The sequence below is a fragment of the Salvelinus sp. IW2-2015 genome, linkage group LG20 (genome assembly GCF_002910315.2).
Source record: "Salvelinus sp. IW2-2015 linkage group LG20, ASM291031v2, whole genome shotgun sequence".
NCBI lineage: Eukaryota > Metazoa > Chordata > Actinopteri > Salmoniformes > Salmonidae > Salvelinus > Salvelinus sp. IW2-2015.
The window spans coordinates 68,781,050-68,798,400 of NC_036860.1; the positions used below are offsets into that span (position 1 = coordinate 68,781,050).

At 43.0% G+C, this 17,351-nt stretch overlaps 2 protein-coding genes across 5 annotated transcripts; both read right to left on the reverse strand.

Annotated features, from left to right (window-relative positions):
• Positions 1-52: 52 nt before the first annotated feature.
• Positions 53-11,263, reverse strand: LOC111980843 (peroxisomal membrane protein PMP34). 3 transcript variants are annotated; one of them, XM_070449590.1, is made up of 12 exons: positions 11,002-11,263; positions 10,716-10,776; positions 10,534-10,600; positions 10,264-10,415; positions 7,946-8,062; positions 7,575-7,723; positions 6,553-6,648; positions 5,281-5,366; positions 3,076-4,882; positions 2,614-2,877; positions 2,371-2,476; positions 53-2,144 (listed from the first exon to the last, which is right to left on the reverse strand). In XM_070449590.1, exons 1-9 carry the CDS (start codon positions 11,074-11,076, stop codon positions 4,732-4,734), a joined length of 954 nt encoding a protein of 317 aa, XP_070305691.1. In that variant the 5' UTR covers positions 11,077-11,263; the 3' UTR covers positions 53-2,144; positions 2,371-2,476; positions 2,614-2,877; positions 3,076-4,731. The 3 variants fall into 3 exon arrangements, with proteins under 3 accessions (XP_070305691.1, XP_023867623.1, XP_023867622.1); XM_024011855.2 differs by having other exon boundaries at positions 2,371-2,877; XM_024011854.2 differs by lacking the exons at positions 5,281-5,366; positions 6,553-6,648; positions 7,575-7,723; ... (3 more) ...; positions 10,716-10,776; positions 11,002-11,263 and having other exon boundaries at positions 2,765-2,877; positions 3,076-3,518.
• Positions 11,264-13,004: 1,741 nt separating this feature from the next.
• LOC111981239 (uncharacterized) lies at positions 13,005-17,244 on the reverse strand. Of its 2 annotated transcripts, none has more exons than XM_024012423.2 (4): positions 16,797-17,244; positions 16,421-16,450; positions 15,850-16,142; positions 13,005-15,227 (listed from the first exon to the last, which is right to left on the reverse strand). In XM_024012423.2, exons 1-4 carry the CDS (start codon positions 17,008-17,010, stop codon positions 14,514-14,516), a joined length of 1,251 nt encoding a protein of 416 aa, XP_023868191.1. In that variant the 5' UTR covers positions 17,011-17,244; the 3' UTR covers positions 13,005-14,513. The 2 variants fall into 2 exon arrangements, with proteins under 2 accessions (XP_023868191.1, XP_023868190.1); XM_024012422.2 differs by having other exon boundaries at positions 13,014-15,227; positions 16,421-16,492; positions 16,797-17,242.
• Between the last annotated feature and the right edge of the window lie 107 nt (positions 17,245-17,351).

The window sequence follows — 17,351 nt, forward strand, 5'->3', positions numbered from 1 at the left end:
TGTTCACTTTACATTTGTATTCCATATTATAAAAATGTAAACATGGCAAAGATTAAGTTATACCCTTAATGCTGTTTTAATTATGAAAGCAAATTAAGTTTACAGCAGATAAATATTCCAGAAAAACAACTGACATAATCATGGAAGCATTATGTACAAAACAAGTATAAAATGCACTACTGGGAACAGAAATGGAAAACATCCATTTAATTATATCTTATGTCAATTGTACCAATGTATACAGAGGACAATGCAGATACAGTACCAACTGCCATCTTGCACCAAACATTGGCAGGTTCAATACATGAGCCGAAATTATGGAACATAGYATAGTGATAGGTGAACACTCAGTACTTATGCACCACGTTCTTTGCAAAATAAAACTTKATAATTTACCTTTTATWGTAGGTAAATCATGCCTAATACATCCTGTTAGTGTTGTAGCTAATTCAGACAAATCAAGTGTAATAAAAAATACACTTAAAGGCTACAACATACTGTAGCGTATTTGGGGGGGTTTCCCGACTGGGACTCCCAGGTCCAGRGTCCAGATCCGAACCCCTTGACAAGGCCGTTAGGTGTTGGGTTAAGGTCGCTCCAATATTGTGAAGTATGACARACATTAGACAGTATTTGGTTCTCCAGTTTGAGCAAAGCAGGCACACGATCCTTTAAAGGGGCAATCAGCAGTTCAGATAAAGAGGCCTCCCCACCCGTTTCGGTAAAAAGCGGAGGGGCTGGGACTGGAGAGATGTAGGCTAACCACTCAAATTCATAGAGCTATGGATGCAAGGACTGACCATCCATACCAAAATTATAGTTTTTACCATGTTTTAAGGCTATTTAGGGTAGCATGTAGCCTAGTGGTTAAGAGCACTGGGCCAGTAACCAAAAGGTCACTGGATCAAATCACAGAGCTGATAAYGTGAAAAATCTGTCGATGTGCCCGTGAGCAAAGAACTTAACCCTAATTGCTCCTGTTAGTCGTTCTGGATAAGAGCGTCTGCTAAATGACTAAAATGTAAAGTGTTTATTTACAAGCTTATTTTGGGTTCTGATGGTGTACAACAATTCAACTAAGCTCATGAGGCATAAATAAGTTATATTCTAAAACAATAAATAGGTACATATCAATTTCTAAGTCCAAAAATGGATGTAGCAACTGTAGATTGCCCCTTTAAGTCAAGAGTATTGCAATCAACCAAAAATACTTCATTTATTTTTATGAACAGCCATGTGTGTTTGGAGCAGTTGCTGATTGACGAAAGACAACTGACACTTAGAACATTTGTGCACTTGCGTCTTCTTTTTCTTATTTTCTTCCTTTTGACCGTGAGCTTTGGCCAAGTGCTGAGTGAGGTATACTTTCTGGGTGAAGCCAATGTCGCACGTGAGGCATTTGAACGGTTTCTCACCAGTGTGAAGGCGCATGTGACATTTCAGATTGCCCTTCTGTGTGAATCCTCTCCCGCAGACAGTGCACGTGTGGGGTCTCTCTCCAGTGTGCACCAGGTGGTGTATCCTCAGGCTTGACGGACAGCTGAAAGACTTGCCGCAGTAATGGCAAAAGTACTTCGAGCTGTTCGAGGCCAGATAATCGGGAGCAACACATTTGTGTTTTTTGAGCTGAGTTTTCCCAGGATAATAGTTCTTACACACACTGCAGTACAGTGACTTGTGAGATTTCATATGCATCGTCAGATGGTTCTGCCGCAAGAAAGTCTTCTTACAAATCACGCAACTTAACTTGTTTGTGTCGGATTTACTATGGGAGTGCAAGTTAAACCTGTTAAAGTAACTGAAAGTCTTAGTCTTCCCAGCTTTGCTTTTTGACTTTGCTAAAGACTTCTTTGCATATGTTGGCTTTGTGATGTGTTCATCTTGTCCTTCGTTGGGCAACAGCTCGGTATCGTCTGGTAGGAACTCATTCGTCTCATCGTCCTCAATGGGAAAGACATGTTCGCCATATTCCTCCTCCAATCCATCGATGGATATGAAACGTAAAGTGTGTCCTGTGGAGACATCCGTAGTAGACATCTCCAGTACCTGTTTATCCCGTCTCTCTGGCCTGTCCTGGCGGAAGGAATCAAAGGATGGATACACGTTGGAGGGCCCTTCTCTTCCATTGTCCACTAAGTCATCTCCTGAAGCAACAGATAAAATACAAAAATAATACAAATTAGAGTTGTGGTTTTGATTGCCTGTCCACCTATTCATGAAAAACAATGTCCAACCTCCATGATGACCAAATAAGAGAGTCACATTGGCTTATAACTGTGCATGGTATCAAACGCATAGAGTTAAACCTATGTGATTCAGCACTACACCAGCCAATCAAAAATCTCAGATTAAAACCTCAAAAAAACTTACCATCTAAAATGATTGTTGGTCTTTCCTGTGGGTCTCTGCTGTTTATGATTTCCACCTCAACATCCTCCTCTTTAACATCAGCTTGGCCTGAAGGCACCCCTGTTGACTACGAGAATAAGATAAATATTTTTAGAGCCACTTGAAAAATGCAGACACTAAATAATAAAATGCATTGAAGGAATAAGACTTCTAAATATGACAGAAAGAGTAAGTGTCCATAATGTAGGGTAGCCTCGGATTCACTCATTTCAAAGAGCTGGGCATCTGACAGCATGTCCTCTGGTAAGCCTGAGTCCTCTGTTGGTTTCCACAATCCTGCCTAGTGCTTTCTCATATCAGTGTAGATGAAGGACACCAGACGAGGCAAGGAAAACTCCTCAGTCTCCTCACTCACTTTGGCAGTGTGTTGCGGACTGTTCTCTGTGCTGTAGGAATCCCCATGGTTCCATAGATCAAGACACCATTCCTTCCCAAATATTCCTTCGATGGTGGGGGATCCGTTTAGCCCTGGAAGAGAAGGCTTGGCACTTGGGCATATTGTGTCATAAACACATTGAAAACAGTGTCCCCTATAGGATGAAGACACTATATAGACTAAAGGGGAAAGGAATGAAGACTATAAGATCCCCATTCTGCATGCATTCTTTGTCAACACAACATGCATCCTCCTCCTTGTCACGGATGCATTATAAAAGGACAACATACCTCTGTCTACTCTGGTGATAGTTTCACCAGTTTGAACACCAACAGAGCGATAGTTTCCAGCCAGCTTGGGAGCTGTGCTTTTCACAATTGTAAYTTCACTTTCCAGATTATGCAATTTCTCAGTGAGAGCCTCATTTTCTAAAGATATTCCCGCGTATTCGTCGTCAACCAGTTTGCACACATGAGCCATTGCGGTTCTAGACAGTATTTCCATGATGGAGGACAGTTGTGTGTGAAAAGAAGCGKGCTTAGACATGGCTCTGCGTTATTGTCCAAACACCGTTTGAATTGATATTAAAGTTATTTAAACTAACCAAATATCTCGCCAATTTCGAACACAAAAAGCGTACCTAGCCCAGCTGCTGAACAGTATCTAACCGGGAACAAAAACAAGAGGCAATGGAAATTCAACTTCCGGCCGACGCATATGTATGACGTAAAACACAGATTACAATAGCGTACATGTGGATAAAAATATGCGTTAAATCGACTTTTGTTAAACGGAATACATTACAATAATTTGATTAAACATATAGCACCGCAGTAAACACAACATTTTAAACCTTTCTTATTTTGTGGGGCTGTGACTCCATCTACTGGTCCCAAATTATTACTGTTAAAATAAAAAAAATAAAAACGCTCCACATCTGTAAAAGGAAGTACGCAAATCAGAGCAAAAACTGATTTTTTAAATGACAATCTGAACACGACAATTGTTGAAGCATATTTAACCTTGTCCCCAGGCTTGAGAGAGAGAGATTGCATATGGTCAAAAAAGCTCAAATGTACTTATTTGAGCAGRAACATTTTATTTCTATCAACCTTTCTGAGAATCTGAAATGTTGGTGAATTATCCATCCATCATATTGCACAAAAATTCATTTATAATACATCCCGTAATTATTCAACACGCTTGTCAGAGCGCCAATTAATGACACAATGAAAACATTTCCCAGTGATTTGACAGGAGCAACAATGCATCACAAAATAGCTGCTTAACTAAATRCACAAATTCATCTTAGAACATTGAAAAGTACAAAACGATGAAATCCACAAGAGTCTGAGGAACAAGTGGTGTCTACTTCCACAAAATTGGCAGTTCTAGAAAAATAAATAGACAATAAACCTGGGACAAGAAGAGCTCAGCCATGGCTAGAAGGGATCAAGCTTTTGTAAAATTAACATCAGATTTGGTTTTTCGTAGCAGGTTAGGAGAATTTACGTAGCAGATTAGAATAATTAACGTAGCAGATTAGGYAAAGGGTTATTCATGTTCATTTTTCTGGTTTTGAGCTTGCACCCAATTGACTGCCATTCACTCCTTGAAGGAGAGCTCTCTTCGTCCCAGAATCACCCAGAATGCACCGTGTGAGTCTACTGGGMGAAGCGTTATACATTCATTGCCCAATGGGACTCCCATCTCATCCTTTCTCTAATATCTCTGGTACAGTCTCAGCTGGTCTCAGTTCGATTCCTTCCCCTCTCTTTGCCCCTAACCCTTTGATGCTTGCATTTCTGTAAGGTGGAAGATTTACCCCTAGCTACACTGCTTATACCGATCCAGACCCTTTATACATGCCAACATTGAGGGGTTAGGGCCAAGGGGAGACAGATAGGACAACAATATGGGATCGGATGTCTGATGTCACAGACAGGCTAGTGGCTGGACGCAGGCCTCTTCACTCCCATGACCCTGAAGATGCTGCTGGCGATCTTCTCGTAGAGCAGGAACATGAGAGCAGCGGTCAGGACGGTCTGCAGGAGTTTAGCTTCCAGGCCTTTGAACAGGCCCAGCATGCCATACTTCCTATGGGTTGGAGAAAGCATCAAAAAACAGAATGTAGGCAGTGGTGGAAAATACCCCAAAAAACAACTTAAGTAGTACTTTAAAGTAATTTTACTTAAGTACTTTACACCACTATGTAGGAGATGAAGGCATTGGCTGCGATCCAGGTAGTCTTAATTGCAATGGTGCTGCATAGATGATCAGATCTCACAARGCCTGGAGAAGTGTTTGACATCTCAGAAAACACATTAATATGGTATAGCAATCCTCTGAGATGCACAGCACGATGGCAATAAAGACAATCTGGAACGCAACCACTGACTAAGTCTGGACAGTCTGGGTGTGGTACCAGTCATGGTGCTTGGTAAATAAAAACGTTGAAATAAGGTAGGCAGGTGTGTGTGCGTGTATGGACCAACCTCACTCTATTGATCAGCAGATACATCACACTTCTCAGGCTGTTCAGCAATGGTGATCTGTCTGTGTGCTGCTTGTGTTGACCAAACTGAGAACAAGATGCAGACAACGAGCAGTGAAATTAGCACCCAGAGCTTATTCCACTGGAATAACACTAAACATTGGGATAACCCAATGTTCACAGCAGAGCACTAAAACACAACATCCACACGGGCAGGCAAACATACACACAACCCTCATGAAAAAGTACTACAGAATTACTACACAACTTATTTGTGCATTAGTGGCAATGTAGAGACTTGTAGGGATTGTGTAGTTTACACACTACTCAAGATACACAAGTATCGTTTTGTAGTGTTCAGTAGGAAAACAGTAGTGTTTCTAGTAGTAATCAGGTAGAGATTTTTACCACTTGATGTTGGTAGCTGAGGTGTTTGCTAGCACCGTTGAAATGTAGCCCGTTTTCGTTATTAATTAGCATAAGTAGGTGTTTGTATGCAAATGTACAGCATGTTCATATTGGTATACTTACCTCTTTTGACCTGTTGCCAAGGAGGCCCTCGACATAAGACTGGAGGCCATTGTTGGTAAGGTTAATATTGTTTATCAAATATTTATTTGTTTGTCTTATGTGACTTCTGTTAGCAGTGGATTGATAATGGCTTATAATTGTTTGTTTCTTGTACTTGTCTTTATACAGATAAGGCTTTAAAATGATTAACAAAGTGTAAATATGTAATTGAATATGTAATTATTTTGCTATTACATTTGTATAAATGTATTATTTCTTGTTGTGATATAACTACAGTTAAAKTCAAGGAAATAACATGGGCACTAGTGTAGTAGTGAAACAAGGAGATGTCAATAGTGATTTTGAATAGGCAAACAGTAGTAAATGTGTCAGTTTTCAATAGCAATTCAAAAGGGTTTAATGTAGGAAATGAAAAGGTATCAAGAGCAAATCAGTACTGACAACACTACACACACTGAATGTGTATTAAGTACTAAAATAGTGAACATGTAGGAATTGGGGTAGAATGTGTAGGTTTTAAGTAGTAGATACCCAAAAGCTCAGTAGTTGCACAGTAACTAGGAAATATGTAGTGTTCACAAGTCTTGAAACGTCCCAATTTATCACTCATTACTACACATCTCAATAGCAATCAARTAGTAAAACCCAGTAGGCTTGTGTAGAGCTTGGGTAGTAGMGATTCAGTAATACTTTTTCATGAGGAACATTCTCACAAACACACGCACCCACATAKTGTTCTTACCCTCAGGATGGACTGTACAGTCTGTAGTGGGTATGTGAATGTGGTGGCCACTGCTTTGGCTATGGCACCAAACAGAAATATCTCCAGAGACAACAGCTAGAGAAATAGACAGACAACAGTATCAGGATCAGTTAGTTCCCGTTTAAATAGGGTTGGGCAGGTATATGATTATACAGAATACCAGGCTATTTTTATATATTGGAGGTATGACTTCCAATACAATGGAAGCGTTTGTTAATAAATGTCAATATTTGTACTTCTTAAAATCAATATTTTCAATCAAAGTGTGTACTGATGCTTATTTATTAAACCCTCTTAGGCCTCACTCCCCCCATCTGAGATACTGCAGCCCTCATCCTCCACCTGTTCTGCCAGTCACATTCTGTTAAAAGGTCCCCAAAGCTCACACATCCCTGGGTTGCTCCTCTTTTCAGTTCGCAGCTCYTTCCAGTTGCTAAAAACACTCAAACTGGACCGTTGTATCTCCATCTCTTCATTCAAAGACTCAATCATGGACACTCTTACTGACAGTTGTGGCTGCTTCGCGTGATGTATTGTTGTCTCTGCCTTCTTGTCTGTGCCCAATAATGTTTGTACCATGTTGTGCTGCTGCTGCCATGTTGTGTAGCTTCCATGTTGTTGTTATGTTGCTACCATGCTGTGTTTTCATGTGTTGCTGCCATGCTATGTTGTTGTCTTAGGTCTCAATGTAGTGTTGTCCGTCTTGTCGTGGTGTGTGTTTTGTCCTAAATTTGCATTTTATTTTTAATCCCTGCCTCCGTCCCCGCAGGAGGCCTTTTGGTAGGCCGTCATTGTAAATAAGAATTTGTTCTTAATTAACTGACTTGCCTAGTTAAATGTAAAAAAGTACCGGTAGAAAGATATAGCTAGTGATTCCACTTTGCTTTTCAGTTATACAATTTTTTGTTAGTGAGGGAGGACTACAGGGCTTTTTCCCATCAATGAGAATTAAATCTCATTGATAAATTCTGCCCAGTCTTTGAAGTACACCCTCCTATTACCTCTCTGTGAACCAAGCTTCTCAGCTGCCTCTTCAGGCCCTCATAGATCATGAACTGGACAGCCGGGTTGAGCACCAGCAGGAGAGAGGGGAATGTCCCATTCCACAGGGCCCCTACCCCTTCGTCCTCAATGATCTGCACAAAGGCATCTGAGAGGAGAAGAGGGATACGGTTTACCCTAGAGACAATCTGACAGTGACAAAGAAACCAGAATAGGAAAACAGTAGTACAATGTGTGTTTTCCTGTGTGTGTGAAATAAAGAAAGAAAGACAGAGGGAGTGTATATGTGCACGATGCTTTAGTGAGAGAAAGAATGACACACATCTACAACTTTATCTGTTTCCAACACGCATACTGCTGCTGCCTTTACCCATGATGCCTGAGTAGTTAGTGGGACGGATGTCTGCGTTGCGGAACTTTGCCCCCTGAAGCTTGAGTCGTGTGTTGACCACCCACAGCGGAGTGGTCACAAGCACGTTCACTACACCTGCACACACAGAGACAGAGAGAGCTCGGAATCAATCCTTGACACTAAGTGTTAATCAAATCAAACTTTGTCACATGCGCCAAATACAACAATTGTAGACCTTGGTGAAATGCTTACTTACCAACAGTGCAGTTAAAAAAAAAAGAGTTAAGAAAATATTTACCAAATAAACTAAAGTAAAAAATAATAAAAAGTAACACAATAAAATAACAATAATGAGGCTATATACAGGGTGTACCGGTACCGAGTCAATGTGCGGGGGTACAGGTTAGTCAAGGTAATTTGTACATGCAGGTACTGGTGAAGTGACCATGCATTGATAATAAACAGCTAGCAGCAGTGTCAATGTAAAGAGTCCGGTGGCCATTTGATTAATTGTTCAGCAGTCTTATGGCTTGGGGGGGGGGGGGGGGTAGAAGCTGTTAAGGATCCTTTTGATCCGAGACTCGGCGCTCAGGTACTGCTTGCCGTGCGGTAGCAGAGAGAACAGTCTATGACTTGGGTGACTGGAGTCTGACAATTTTTGGGGCTTTCCTCTGACACCGCCTAGTATATAGGTCCTGGATGGCAGGAAGCTTGGCCCCAGTGATGTACTGGGCCGTACACTACCCTCTGTAGCACCTTGCGGTCAGATGCCATACCAGGCGGTGATGCAACCGGTCAGGATGCTCTCGATGGTGCAGTTGGAGAACTTTTTGATAATCTGGGGACCCATGCAAAATCTTTTCAGTCTCCTGAGGGGGAAAAGGTGTTGTCGTGCCCTCTTCACGACTGTCTTGTTGTATTTGGACCATGATAGTTTATTGGTGATGTASACAATCCACTACAGCCCCGTTAATGTTAGTGGGGGCCTGTTCGGCCCGCCTTTTCCTGTAGTCCATGACCAGCTCCTTTGTCTTGCTCACATTGAGGGAGAGGTTGTTGTCCTGGCAGTGTCTCTGACCTCCCTATAGGCTGTCTCATCGTTGTCGGTGATCAGGCCTACCACTGTTGTGTCGTCAGCAAACTTAATGATGGTGTTGGAGTCGTGTTTGGCCATGCAGTCATGGGTGAACAGGTAACAGGAGGGGACTAAGTACACACCCCTGAGGGGCCCCAGTGTTGAGTATCAGCGTGGCAGACGTGTTGTTGCCTACCCTTACCACCTGGGGACGGCCCYTCAGGAAGTCCAGGATCCAGTTGCAGATGGAGGTGTTTAGTCCCAGGGTCCTTAGCTTAGTGATAAGCTTTGTGGGCACTATGGTGTMGAACGCTGAGCTGTAGTCYATGAACAGCACTCACACATAGGTGTTCCTTTTGTCCAGGTTGGAAAGGGCAGTGTGGAGTGTGATTGAGACTGCGTCATCTGTGGATCTATAGGGGCGGTATGCGAATTGGAGTGGGTCTAGGGTATCCGGGAGGATATTGTTGATGTGAGCCATGACCAGCATTTCAAAGCACTCCATGGCTACAGATGTCAGTTCTACGGGGCGATAGTCATTTAGGCATGTTACCTTCGCTTCRTTTGGCACAGGGACTATGGTGGTCTGCTTGAAATATGTAGGTATTACAGACTAGGTCGAGGAGAGGTTGAAAACGTCAGTGAATCCTACTACACTGCATCTGGCTTTCCCTTTGTAGTCCGTAATAGTTTAAGCAATGCCACATCCGACGAGCGTCAGAGCTGGTGTAGTAGGATTCAATTTTAATCCTGTATTGACGCTTTGCTTGTTTGATGGTTAGTCTGAGGGCATAGCGGCATTTCTTATAAGCATCCGGATTAGTGTCTCGCTCCTTGAAAGCGGCAGCTCTAGCCTTTAGCTCGATGCAGATGTTGCCTGTAATCCATGGCTTCTGGTTGGGATATGTATGTACGGTCACTGTGGAGACGACGTCGTCGATGCACTTATTGATGAAGCTGATTACTGAGGTGGTAAACTCATCAATGCCATTAGATGAATCCTGGAACATATTCAAGTCTGTGTTAGCAAAACAGTCCTGTAGCGTAGCATCCGCATCATCTGACCACCTCCGTATTGAGCGAGTCACTGGTACTACCTGCTTTAGTTTTAGCTTGTAAGTGGGAATCAGGAGGATATAATTATCGTCAGATTTTCCAAGTGGAGGGCTGGGGAGAGTTTTGTATGCATCTCTGTGTGTGGAGTAAAGGGGTAACTTGGTAAGTTAGTTAGTATCAGCGTCTGGGTCTTATGTAGGCCTACCTGCAGCAATGCCCATTAGCAGGTCTCTGCTTGGAGTTGACTTGTGTCCCCGGAGCCAGCTGGCTCTCAGGCTGTGGAAGCAGTAGAAGTAGACGAAGTTGGAACAGCAGAGACTACAGATCACTGGGAGCCAGCCCCTGTAGGGCGCCAGCCTGTAGAGGACAGGCAGGGGGACAGACACAACCTCAGGTGATTCTGTTCAAATAAAAAAATGCTACAAGAGCAGAGAGAGAAAGCACAACAAGAGAAAGACAGTTCTTGTTTACTCACAACCCTTCTTCCTTCACAATCTCTGACAGAATGGCAGGAGTGGACCTGGCTTTCCTCTTCTCATCCACTACAGAAAAGGAGGAACAGAGAGAAGAATAGACATGAGACTTGCACAGAGATATCTTATGTCCTCTATTCAGTTTTGCACAAAGGCGTAAAGATATAGAGGTAGCTAGCCTTACCTTGCAGCCGTAGTCTTGCAGTGTCAAGTGGGAAGAAAACGGTCATTGCCGTCACACTCCCCTAAAAACATATAATCCTATACTGTCAAATGTAGAGTCTTCAAATGTGAACATTTGCTGATATCAGGCTAACCTCATTTATAGGGGATACCGGTTTGGCAGTAATGGCCTGTCAGATAGCAATTTAAAGAAGAAAAAAAACACTGACCCTTGTTTTCATGTAATGCAGAGAATCTGCAATAACTTACTGCAAAAAAGGCAATGCACATAAACAAAGTTTACTTACCACTGCTCCTGCCATTGCATGCACCAAGCTTTCGTACGAGAAAACTTCAGCAAATCGAAAGTCTTCAGTGCTCATTTTGATTGCGGTAGATACAAATGTCAACTTGACAGTTTTGTTTGCATTCCACTATGCACAATAGCTAGGGAATAGAGATACCGTTTTTGTTTTTTTCAGTTCATTCCAGAAAACAACTACGCAGCTGAACTCTTGTGATTGTTTCTCATATAGACATTAACCCCGAATGCGCATCTTGCTCGTTTTACATCCAGGTCGTTCGTATAGCCAATGGTAGATATAGTCATTTTTCCCAATAAGGTGATTGGGCAACAGGTGATGCCGCTTGTTCATTTGATTGGCTTTTCCTTTTGTCATTCAAACAAATTAAACAGCATGTTTGCGTTCAGTATGGTTTTACGTTCTGGAACGCTCAATTGAACGGAAACGGTGCTGGACTGAATGACCAGGTGAAGAACGCTGATGGGTTTGTGTCATACTGTACTGTATTTGGTTGGGGAACGCTGTCAGCATTGCCACTGCCCTTTAAATACACTCAATACTTCAAGCTACACCCACCAAACGTACCTCAAAGTCTGTTCAAGAACGTTTTGGGTAAACGTGTCGTTCAGTACAAACCGTTCCGCAACGTAGCAAACGTTCAAGGGAACTGAACGCATCTCAGTCCTGTCCAAAGAAACGGTACCACAGATAGAACAATGGGATAGTTATAAAACAAAAATGTGGACTAGGCTGCTGATGGTAGGGAGACTCAATATGTCTGTAATGGAGCAAATGTAATGGCAAAACCACGTGTTTGATTTATTTGATCCCATTCAATTAATATTCCATTAATTCCGCTCCAGCCACCAATCTCCTGTGGTTTGGAGTTACTTTTCTCTAAGATCTCTGACTTGGTGCTTGTCCCACAATGTTTTCCAGTCGTCACAGTTACCACACCAAAGTCATAAACTCTGCCTATTTCTAAAATAAAGATTCTTAAAATGTGATTTTAAACCTAACCCTTTTTTTATTTGTTTATAAAAAATGTATTTAACTATACAAGTCAGTTAAAAACAAATTCTTATTTACAATGACGGCCTACCCCTAGCCAAACCCTCCCCTAACCCGGACGACGCTGGGCCAATTCTATGCCGGCCTATGGGACTCCCGATCATGGCCGGTTGTGATACAGCCTGGGATCAAACCAGGGTCTGTAGTAACGCCTCTAGCACTGTGATGCAATGCCTTAGGCCGCTGCGCCACTCGGAAGCCTAACACTTAACTCTATGCCTAACCCAAACCTTGAATTAAGACCAAAAAGCACATTTTGGTTTTCATACATTATTATGAAAGACAATTTTGACTTTGTGGCTGTGCTATCTAGTGATAACCATGTTATCATAGTCTTGTTCATTCTATAGGCTAGCTACTACGTCGGTCTGTGTTCTGAATTCTAAACTTCTAAAATGTGCTCCTTTCCAGAAAAGGATTTGTTGTTTTGTGTTTGTAAATATTAATGTCCACTACAAAATGTGCTTTCTGCAGCGAGAGAAAGAGAGCTCCCAGACCCACCACTACGGCCCTTACAAACACCCTCTGACATCCCATGATGTTCCAGCATCTACCCCCTCCTCCTATGTCCTTCGTCTTTTCTTCTCCCCCAGATGGAGAACGATCTGTCTCTCTCTGTTCTCTCTCCTATTGTTTCTTTTTGATGAACAATTGTTTTTTATTTATTAAATCACCTAAACTGTAGTCAATCATCCTCCCATTGTTTCATTTGAGGCAACCTGTTTTTCTTAGCGAAAGGTGAAACCAGCATCTGGTTATTGATATCCCACCCCCTCAGAGTGGATCAGTTCCTTCAGTCTGTCTCATGTTGACCACTGAAGGTGTCTCTTCTAAGGAGATCSCTCTCCATCACTGAGGTACTGGTTGCATCTTTAGGTTAGAGAACCACGATGGAGATAAGTCAATATTTTTGTGTCATTCTCAATTATTTGATTTATGCACCTTGACTTTACAGTATGTGTTTTTTAAATGATTTTTACAAGCCGAGAAAACTATGAACACACACATTTAGTAAAACATTGCTCTCATTTAAGATATTATTTGTCAAACAATTCACTTTACTGTAGCTACAGGTGCTGTTCTCTAAGGTTGTTAGCCTGCCTCAGAATGTCTGCATATGCCTCAGTCTGAATCGACCTCATGCATGCTGCTTGACAATCAAACAGTTGAGATGACCGTGTGTGTTTTGGGAGTTACTGGTTGGACCAGATGCCAGACTAGTAAGTATAAGTTTCACCTACTATTTCACCATCTTTATCCATCTGTGTAGGCCTAAATGGTGGTTTCCACTCGCCACACCGGTTTCTCCAACAGTAAATGCTGCAACCAAATGCTGTTTTACTTTGATTATCATGATCAATCATTAATGAATAAACCATTTAATCAATCAAAATTGTTATTCCATTGTAAATTCTACAACACAATCAAATCTTACCTCCCTCACTAGCTAGAAGCACCAGCTGTCAGAGCAGCTCACAGCACCTGTAAATAGCACATTCAATCTACCTCATCCCCATACTGTATTTATTTATTTTGCTCCATTGCACCCCAGTATCTCTACTTGCACATTCATCCTCTGCACATCCTACCATTCCAGTGTTTAATTGCTATATTGTAATTACTTTGCCACCATGGCCTATTTATTGCCTTTACCTCTCTTGTCCTACCTCATTTGCACATGCTGTATATAGATTTTCCTACTGTATTATTGATTGTTTGTTTATTCCCTGTGTAACTCTGTATTGTTGTGTGTCAAACTGCTTTGCTTTATCTTGGCCAGGTCGCAGTTGCAAATGAGAACTTGTTCTCAACTAGCCTACCTGGTTAAATAAAAATTAACATTATCCGAGTCTGCATCCAAAATGGAACCCTATTGCTTACATTAGGCAAATTCAAATATAGACCTCGAACCAAGTTCCACTGCTAATTTTCATTCTTCCCCTCTAATCAGGGACCGATTTTGACTTGGGACACCAGGTGGGTTTTAGCTCATAAGTAGCACAATATATAGGGAAAAAGAGTGCCACTTCGGTCGCATGCCGAGTCAGCCTCCCCGTCTCTCTCGGCCAGTCTATGCAGTATGCCGATTAGTGTCACTTCAGCTAGTCTCTGCAGAAGGGTTTCCACTAGATTATATAGCCACAAAGTAAAAATTCATGAGAACAAAAATAAGCTTTTTGTCCTTAATTTAAGGTTTGGCATAATATTAACAGTGTGGTTAATGTTAGGTTTAAAATAACATTTGAAGAAGATAAATAGTAAAAATATCAAATAAAATGTATTTATATAGCCCTTCTTACATCAGCGGATATCTCAAAGTGCTGTACAGAAACCCAGCCTAAAACCCCAAACAGCAAGCAATGCAGGTGTAGGCAGGGTTTAGCCATAATTATGGCTTTGGGGCTATAGAAGTTAGAGACAACACTGCAGCAGGGCGATGACTGTCACTTCCTGTCTCTCTCGGCCAGTCTCTGCAGTAGGGCAATGACTGTGTCCTGTTTGGAGGAGAGCAGCTCCAGAGCTGTGGCCATCCTACCCAGGGACTCTGCCATGCGTGCCTCCCTCCTCTCGCGCCTCCTCCCCCGGGACTCTGCCCTGTTGCGACGGACCTGCTCCTCCTTGGCATGCCCCTCCTGCCTCCTCAGGAACTCCTGCAGCAGGGAGGTGCCTTCTTCTACTCGCTTCTGCTGCTGGGCCAGAAGGGAGGTAATGGAGGAGCAGGAGAAGCGACCGTGCTTCTTTCTGCGGAGGTGCACGCGGCTGAGGTTGGAGGGGATGTGACGGGAGGCAGGGGGCTGTGCGACCGGAGCAGGGGAGGGGTTTGGCTGTACAGGATCTGTGTTATTAGCTATTCTGGGGGAGGGTGTGTCCAAAGGGTTGGATAGAGGGAGGGAGGAGCAGACAGGGGTGGGGAGGGATCTGACAAAGGTGTAGAGAGGGAGGGTGGAGGAAACTGGTGTGTGGAGTGGGAGGGAGGAGGGGACAAGGGTGAGTGTCCGAGTGCAGGCAGTGATGAGGTTGCCATGGGGAAGGAGAAGGGGCTTCTGCTCTGTTTTGGTGGTTTCCGTGGCGACGTTCACCTTAGGGATGCTGGTTACTAGGGTAGGGCTGCTAGTGGTCTCCGCGCCAATGGTGTCACCAAGCATGGCATCCATCATCTTATGAGAGAGAGACACACAAAGAGAGATGGAATGTTGAGATAAGAAGGTCTTGTCAGCACCCTTGGGCAGCTTATAACAATCTTGTTTCTCACTTTCATAGTACACCCACAATGTCACTAGAATTGTTGAGCATTCACCAGAAGACCACAATAACAACATTTAACAAAATGAATAGACGGCTGCCTGACAACGTCACGAAAATGATGCGTGAGCAACGCAGGAGTAGAAGGCTGTGAGTTGCTGTGATCCTGAACAGCCAGACAGCAACAATGACAGGAAACTGCCATGTGGGGAATCGTAGGTGGCTTGTTTCAGTTAATTGTATCTTGTTCTTGATAGCATTTCTTGTTTGAAGGTGTTTTGACTTATACCACGTCTATGATAATATGGCTCAAATTTGCTAGCTAGCTAACTAACAACTGTCACAATGTATTTGAGGGACAAAAAGTGGTTACTGTGCAAATGCTTGCATGTTTTCATGGAGACTAAATGGAGACTAAATACAATTTCAATAATCCTATGATTCTAAGCCAACCATGTCTGTTTTGCCCAAAAGAGCCACAAGCATCGGTTTTCTTGCTAAACAACACAAGTCTATTATTATAAAACAAACAAGTACCTCAAAGTACTCCCAGGAGGTTCTGGCCTGGCCGGTCTCCCTGCCTCTGTATTTGACCCTCTTATAGGTGACGATCAAGTTGTTCCACTTGCGGCGGATCTTCTCAACGGGGAGACAGTGACCCTGCTCCTCCAACTCCTTCTGCACGCTCTGGAAGAGCTGCGAACGCTCCCGGGTCCCATACAGGCTCCAGCGGCGCCCCACTGCTTCGATCAGGTACACGATGGCCTGGTAGGAGAACTCTGGGGACACCTGGGGAGGAGGCCGAGGAGTCGGGAGGGTCATGACTGGGGCTGAGGAGGAGAGGAGGGATGTTTAATAAGTACTGTAAGTCCAGAGCATCTGCTAAATTACCAAAATGTAAATCCTCTCATGACAGAGTTAACCATACAAATGTTATCGACCAGCTAGCCAGCATGCACAAGAGATTTGGTTCTGGGTGCTGCAGATAAATGGTACTTCTACAGTAGGTTCTTAGACCAGGAAATATAGGAAGAGGTAGTTCGATTCATTTTATGATCCCTCTCTATTTTACTCCCCCTCTATCTTTAATTGGAAAAATAGGACTCACCTGGAGCTATCTTTAAGATGGTTTTGCCATCTGCAGAAGTAGAGGAAAAGAAACGGTCAGCACTCACAGGATCTAGTGGACAGAAAGAAAGAGGCAGATGCCACATGCAAAACAGTCAAATAGAGCAAATATTTTGGCGACAGCTCATAATGTCAATACAATTCTGATATTTCATTATAGATTGCACTAATGTTTCTAAAGTGTGCAGACTTTTTCCTGTTTCTCCAGGTTTGCCTTCTGCGTCCAGTACGTTCACTACTCAGCTCTGGGTGTGCGGTAGATTCTGCCTATTATCTAATAGTAGTGTTAAAGTTCCTGTGAGACAAGACGGAAAAATATGCCATGTCTGTCTGATTATACAGTACCAACAACTTACACAGTACGATGGGTTTGGTGGTCGTTTTAGTTGCCAGCCGCCCATGCAGTGTTGAATACCCTGCATGGTCTTCTATTGGACCGCCTTCTCCCGGAGAAATATCGTGACGAGCTGCAGACTCGGAGCCTCTTTTGCCTGAAAGCAGCGGAGATGATTCGTCTTCTTCGTCAAAGGACTCGGAGTCTTCACTTTTCACAGTGATATTCAAAGACATTACCGCGTCTACCAAGCGCACTTTCTTGGCTATAGTATGGAATCGCTCGACCCCGTCTAAATAGGCTGCCTATGTGGTTGTTTCTCTCAATGCTTACGAGAAGGAAAAAGTTTTAGTCTCTCAATTAGATATAAAGAAATTCACCTACAAACCCCAACATCAGCTACTATTGCAGTATTTGCATTCTCGGACCTGTGGCTTTACAACAAGATGAAGAGAAATGGCTGCGTATTTCACCAAGCAGGTCTGCGCAACGCTGCTGCGCAGCTCTGGGCAGGGATTCGCTGCTGGCAATTGTGGTGACGTGTGCTAGCGTGCGCAGGCCCTGCACGAGTGCAGAG

What these genes read in the sequence shown, in the direction of transcription:
- LOC111981239 (XM_024012422.2), bottom strand. Translation starts at nt 17,010, where the DNA reads ATGTCTTTGAATATCACTGTGAAAAGTGAAGACTCCGAGTCCTTTGAC. An exon ending in CACCAAACCCATCGTACTGT is followed by an intron (nt 16,493 to 16,796) that starts GTAAGTTGTTGG and finishes TCTGTCCACTAG; the next exon opens with ATCCTGTGAGTGCTGACCGT. An exon ending in CCTCCTGGGAGTACTTTGAG is followed by an intron (nt 15,228 to 15,849) that starts GTACTTGTTTGT and finishes CTCTCTCATAAG; the next exon opens with ATGATGGATGCCATGCTTGG.